The sequence below is a fragment of the Erigeron canadensis genome, chromosome 5 (assembly GCF_010389155.1).
Source record: "Erigeron canadensis isolate Cc75 chromosome 5, C_canadensis_v1, whole genome shotgun sequence".
In the NCBI taxonomy this organism is placed as follows: domain Eukaryota; kingdom Viridiplantae; phylum Streptophyta; class Magnoliopsida; order Asterales; family Asteraceae; genus Erigeron; species Erigeron canadensis.
Genome location: NC_057765.1, coordinates 1,725,860 through 1,732,459, shown reverse-complemented (window position 1 = coordinate 1,732,459; position 6,600 = coordinate 1,725,860). Strand labels below are relative to the sequence as shown.

Below are 6,600 nucleotides of genomic sequence, written 5' to 3'. Positions count from 1 at the left end.
CTGCTGCTAAAACTGCAAGCGGCAATGCTTCAACTTGAAAAACAAACCACATAAATCACTAAATCAGTTTGACAGTTTTTCAAGCAGTTCAAACCACCGAGCAGACAGGAGTCTTGAGAAAGCACCGAGAAAGAGGAAGTGCTCCATATAAGATTACAAGTTTGTGAATTGGTACAATTTGGTTGGTTTAACCTGTCTTACCCAAACTGTGAGCATCCCTAAATGTTGTCTCACCCAGTTATAAAAATCTCAGATGCATTTGAGGATTTCTAGTGGCGGTAAAGTAGGAGCTCATATTAGAAGACCACAACACAAGTTAAAATTTTCAAGATCTACACTCTACAGATGCTAAAGCACCAACTGTTAAATATAGAATCATGAATATGAATCAAAATCTCAAGAGACCTGTAAAAGTTGCAAATAAACCTTTTCAAGCAGCATAATCTAACTTTTATCTACATAATTCACCTCGGCTCTTAATTCCGAGTCCAATTTAAAGTTACATGTATAAAACAAACAACATAGAATCATACCGCCTATTGACTATGAACTGCCACCACCTCACCATAAAAAAAAACTGCCTCTCTATGTTTGTATACACTAACATAATCAGAACCCGTTACTAAAAACAATTACTTGATAACCTAAACCAAGAGACCACTGTTCAATTGAATTGGCTTACCTTTGCTTACATCTAAAAATCTTCATGTTTCCTCAGCTTCTGTTGTTTCTAGGTCTGTCAACATTCTCACTTAAATCCAGCGTCGATAGTATTTGTGGCATAGACATACCACCAGAAACCACAATTTCTGAATCAAAAATACAAAACAAATGTCTGAAAAGATAGCTTTTAAAAAAATGACAAATGACTACAATAAGCTCAATATGAGGGGCTTGATATAACACATACGTACCCACTATTTATAACTAATATAAACTATAAACAAATACTTAGTCTAACAATGTCGAAGACTTTTGAGAGGCATTCATCAAACTTCAACTAATGACTGTTATGTTCGGAGATGGAATATACTTGCTTTTGGCTAGATTGTAGCCTTGTAGGACCTAGGGATGGAACAATGGGATGGCTAATGGGGGTTCAGATCAAAAAAGGGTGAAAAAAACTTGCATTGATTATATTTGCAGATGATTTTTTGATTATCGTTATTGAACTATTTATATAATGAATATGTTAATAGCTACAAACTTTATTATTACACCAACTAATTCGGATTTTTGCCAAAAAAATAAAAAATAAATCTAAAACCTTTTGATTAAGTGGGATATTAAGCACTTGAACACATTTCAGATGGCATTCATCCCTTTAAATGGCTTGACCAATCTGATCATTTAGCAATAACATATAAGCCAAGACAACCCACTTGTATAGTTGTATATAAACTTTGTTAATGTTTCCACCCAAATAATCATTCGAAAAGTTTGAGGTCGAGTAGCCAAATAATTTTTCCCAAGTCCGGTAGCTATCATATGTGGTGTTTGGAGGTGCATTAAGATTGATTGTTGTGACATGAAGTCGGATATGTTTGCGTATTTTCAGATTATTTAGGGTCAAATAACTTCAATAATAAATAAACTGCTAAGTGCCAACCTCTCTAGCTTTAATAGGCTGATTATTCTGTTTGCAATCCAAGTCACAATAATCCCTTCAAAATGCAAATCCCCACCCCCTTTCTTTCCTTTATTTTTAACTTTAGGGTGTGAACAGTTTTTTACCTATGATCCATCCAATGTATCTATTCTTAGATGCAGTTTTCCTTTCTCCAATATGATATTTTAAGCGGTGTTAGAAAGATTCTATTATTACAAAGTAAAATTTATTCAACCCAACGATCACCTTGAAAGCAAAACTTAGGGTACCCAACGGCAATACTTCGAGCTACTTATTTTGTCACTAATGTAGGGTACCCAAACATTTGACATAGTTATTACTTATTACACTTCCACCAACTAAACACATTGCAATATTCATAGGCTAGTGGATGCGAGGAGCAAGCAAGGATTTCACCTTTTGTGATGATATAGTAATAGAATGAACTTGAAAGCAACGGTCAAATAAAGTTAGCAACTGGCACTAGGAAAAGAATCGATCACTTACCAATTCCTTCACGAACAGATAAGTTTGGTCTAATAACATCCTTTGAATTGACCAAGAAAATATCGCCAATGTAAAGATGGTTTGTTGGGACGTACACAGAATATAGCTCTTCCTCCCCTGAATAATTCTGTGAGCGAAGAAAACAATATAAATTTGTACAAAACATGCAACACCACAAATCATAATTTAGCTATATACAGGGAGAACAAGTCAAATGGGTCAAACACGTTGAAAGTCACCCAAAGTCTATACTGTCAGGTTCCTTAAATCCTTTTTCTTTGGCCTGTTTAGCACTTTCAATCTATCAGTCCCATCTAGATTAAAAAATAAATAGCTCCAGAAAGAAAAGAAATAAATTTTTCAAAGCTATAAAAAAGATTGAATATGACGATTTGAACAAGCCAACTCATGAGAAAAAACATTGCACACGTAAAAGTGCACGTCTTATTAGTTTCGACCATTTAGCATCTTCATTTGGCAAGTCAGTTTATATAGTCATCAACACAGAAACAGAGATTTGTGGCTCTCATTCAGTCATTTGATTTATGTGTGACATTAAATATTAATTCTGATTTTAAGCTGCACATTACAGTTATTAGAAAATGGTTGACAATTAAGATACTTATCAAATCTTGTTTAATTTCTATCTGAACTTATTTTTTCTTATCAATGGCATCAGCCTTCATCTTTGAATGCATTGTGATACTCCAAATATATAACAAATTCCTACCAATGTCTGTGAAAGTATGAGTACTGTAAAATTGTGTAAGCATGCATTTACCATTTCTGCCCCATAGACACTTGATCCTTTTACTTATAAACGAGTCAATTTGAATATATTGCATCTAGTAATTGGTCAAATAAAAAAATAACTTAGAGATGACAAGTCAAGCAGGTCCAGAGTTGCCTAAAGTGTAGTGTCTATGTATTTACAGCAATTAATTAAAAAATTAAAGATGGACAATAGTGTTTGCAGGCGCAACCCACACCAACCTACTTTGACTGTTTTGACCTGAACCCATTTTAACACCTCTAATATAAAATGATGAAACTTTTCCAAAAAAATAGAAAATGAATGAAACCTTATCCAAGCTAAGTTTAAAAATAAACCTGAAGAGTAACAGATGAAGTGATGAAACCAAATGCATATTCACCAATACGAGGATGCCTAATAATAGCAACTTCCTTGAATGCTTGTGTGTTTTGATCTGCAATATGAACAAATAAGTTTGGCGTTTATGTATCGCTACCATTTAAAACTTGGTTGGGGGGAGAAAACCAACCACCAACCTGGAGATATTGCAGAGCTAATTTGCTTGGAGGCATTGTAGATATGACGAACAAATGGCATCCGCTTGATGAACCACTCTCCAAGGCTCAGAACAGATGCACCCAACCATGACGACATAAACACCCCGACCAAAAATATAAACATAATGGAAGTCATAAACCCAAGACCTACACAAAATGAAAGTGGTAAAAGTTACAACTTGAGGTAAAGTATGGGTTCATTGGTTTATGCTCTAACAGATCAAATAGATTAACCTAGAAGATATAAGCCAAAACGGAAACAGGTAAAGTGGGTCAAATGCATAGTCCCTTCATTAACGAAAAATTTGGATCATTATTGTACCAATCTAGTTGTGTACTAATGCATTCAGTACTTATAATGACATTAACAGGAATAAGGAAGTGTTCCAAACCCTCACAATTCAACATATCAATCGACAACAATAGAGCTAACGTCCTCACCAAATATATCTATGCCGAGTTGATCATAGATTGGAGAGAAAAATCCATCCACAAAATGTATGAACCACCACGTTATGTAGAAAGTAATAGCTATAGGCAACAGGATGACACTGCAAAAGAATCAAAAGCAAAAAACAGAAAAGTAAGATGCAACACACATCTCCTAGCATTCAACGCTATCGTTCAACATATCAATATATCATTAAAACAAGTGTTGAATTAAGTGAGCATATGATTATACATAGGTGACATATCAATGCAAAGCTATAAGTATCCTTATATCATATTAAGTGAAAAGTGAATTACACGTAGCTGGACCAAAATTTGATGACAAATTTACAGAACCAGATTAAAAACATAACATGCAACAATCTCAATATTAATAATAAACTTCTACATCAAAGCATTGAAGATTAACTCTTTCTAGAGAACTCGTAAATATTAGGTTGACTTACACAACAAGATAGCAAAAAGACCAAATACCAATAAATGTTATATGATCAGAGTTCAAACATCTATCATTTATAACTTTACAACTTAAATCTGATTCCAAGAAGTTATGACTGTCAAAATAAGACATATTTTTAAATATGTCTCCTAGCAGATACATCCTAAACAGCCTCAATAGCAGATACATCCTAAACAGCCTCAATAGCAGATACATATAACAAATCCATTGCAACCATCAATTTTTCTCTTATGACTTTTCACGGAATAACTACATGAATTACTGAACATGCTCTTCTTAATATTACACCATCTTCAAACAAAAGATAAATAAATGGTAAATTCAGAGGTTACATCAATTTAACAGTACATTTTAGTTTGTTTTACAAGTGACAAGTGTTAACTAGTCTCATCAATGTCTTAGGAGAACAAGACATTACAAATGATTAGATACTATAATAAAGTGTGATTATCTTATTCTCGACAGAGAGCATGTTTTCACTTAATATGAATCCAGTATTTATGGATTAGATAGTTAAATACCAAGGTCCCGTGCTTAAACAAATGGCAAAAGTTTCACATCAACAGGTGTGGTTACCATTATCTCCTGACACCATAGAAACAAAATTTTCAACTGCAATGGAGAAAGTTGGGATACAATCTGATATTTGGAGTTCCATCATACCAAGAAAAGAAAAAAAGGTTAAGAAGAAATGTTTGGCCTACCATCCTGTCATGAACTTTTTAGAAGCCCAACTCCTGACAACTTTGGAAAAAGTCTACATGAAAACATGACATGAAAAAACTCATCAATATAAAGTAATAGCCAATTAATTCCAAAAAATAGGCAATGGTCAAAATGTTCCACATTGTTAAGATCAATACTCCCGCATACACAATATTGTATCAGACTGAAATAAAACACTGTAATAACAATCTTTTTCTTGAATTGTCATTATTAACTATTTCATGGATAGATTTCATTCACATATATATGGCACTACTATTACTAGAAGAAATTTAACTGTTAATGATAAAGGAGCCTTAATTCCTAACTGTGTGAATTTAATAGCTGTATACTACATAAGAACATGCATTGTAGAATTAGCGCCTGCCTAACATCATGTCCCAGTGACGGTAGCCCAGTGACAGAGGATACGCAACATAAAAGCTAAGCTCAGTGTTTAAGCAACTTATCTCTCTCATGTTCGTTACTCATGGGACCCGTCAGTGGGATTACGATGATGGGTTGGTTATCCATTAGTAAGATATTCATACTCAAATGATATCTAGTGAGGTTCGAACCTGAGACCTTTTGTGAACATATCAAGACACCGCCTGACCATAACGACAACTTATGAACACAAGAATTTTGGAATTCTGATGGAATGTAGGATCACAACTATACCTAGCAACTTAATATTGTAATTTCCTCTCCATAAAACCCTAATATATACATACATATTGTGTATGCATATATATATATATATAACTTAAATAGATTCACTTAAAACCATAATAACCAGGTCTCAATCAACTTCAATATACAAAATATACACTTAATCAATCAAATCTAACAAACTAACATATACATTAATATATATATATATAATATAATATAATAAAGAAATATAATAATATATACCTCACGGCCGGCGTTATGAGAAGATGAAGTAGAAGACGGCGAGGGTTTAGAAGAGGCGGCGCCGTCATCTCCGGCGGTGTTAGCGACGGGAATAAGCAGCTCCCGATCTCTAGTGCTGCTTCCTCCTGATTTTTCATCCCCCATTTTTTGGACTCTCTCTCTCTCTACTTTCTCTCTCTAAAAGACTTTTTAATGAAAAATATTAATCATAAAAACAGTGGATGTCGAAAGATAGATACGATTATTATAATATCTTACGAATATATCATATTTATACTTTTATACTATATTATTTCAACTTTTAATTTTAATAATTTTAATAATGTACACATGATAATATATAATGTACCATACATTAATACAACTTTTTTTTTCCTTCATAAATCATTTTATTCTTCCAATTTTTCAAAATCTTTTATCTCGAAAACCGTACATCGATATATTATAAAAATTATATGGGTGTTCTTAAAATTTCATGCTCTTTCATTAGAGATGTCATCGATATACTTTCGACGAATTTTTAAATCTGAGGTCGGAACCCGTATGAATAAGACATTTAGTTATGACACTATTACATATTACCTCCTATTATCTATCATACTTTATGCTATATCACCCTCACTATCTCACCGCCGCAACG

General features: G+C 33.3%; 1 protein-coding gene across 1 annotated transcript; it reads right to left on the bottom strand.

Annotated features, from left to right (window-relative positions):
• Positions 1–414: 414 nt before the first annotated feature.
• On the bottom strand, positions 415–6,163 carry LOC122599728 (protein LIKE COV 1-like). The gene is made up of 7 exons (XM_043772285.1): positions 5,961–6,163; positions 5,042–5,094; positions 3,869–3,978; positions 3,407–3,574; positions 3,227–3,324; positions 2,117–2,243; positions 415–809 (listed from the first exon to the last, which is right to left on the bottom strand). Exons 1-7 carry the CDS (start codon positions 6,102–6,104, stop codon positions 715–717), a joined length of 795 nt encoding a protein of 264 aa, XP_043628220.1. The 5' UTR covers positions 6,105–6,163; the 3' UTR covers positions 415–714.
• Between the last annotated feature and the right edge of the window lie 437 nt (positions 6,164–6,600).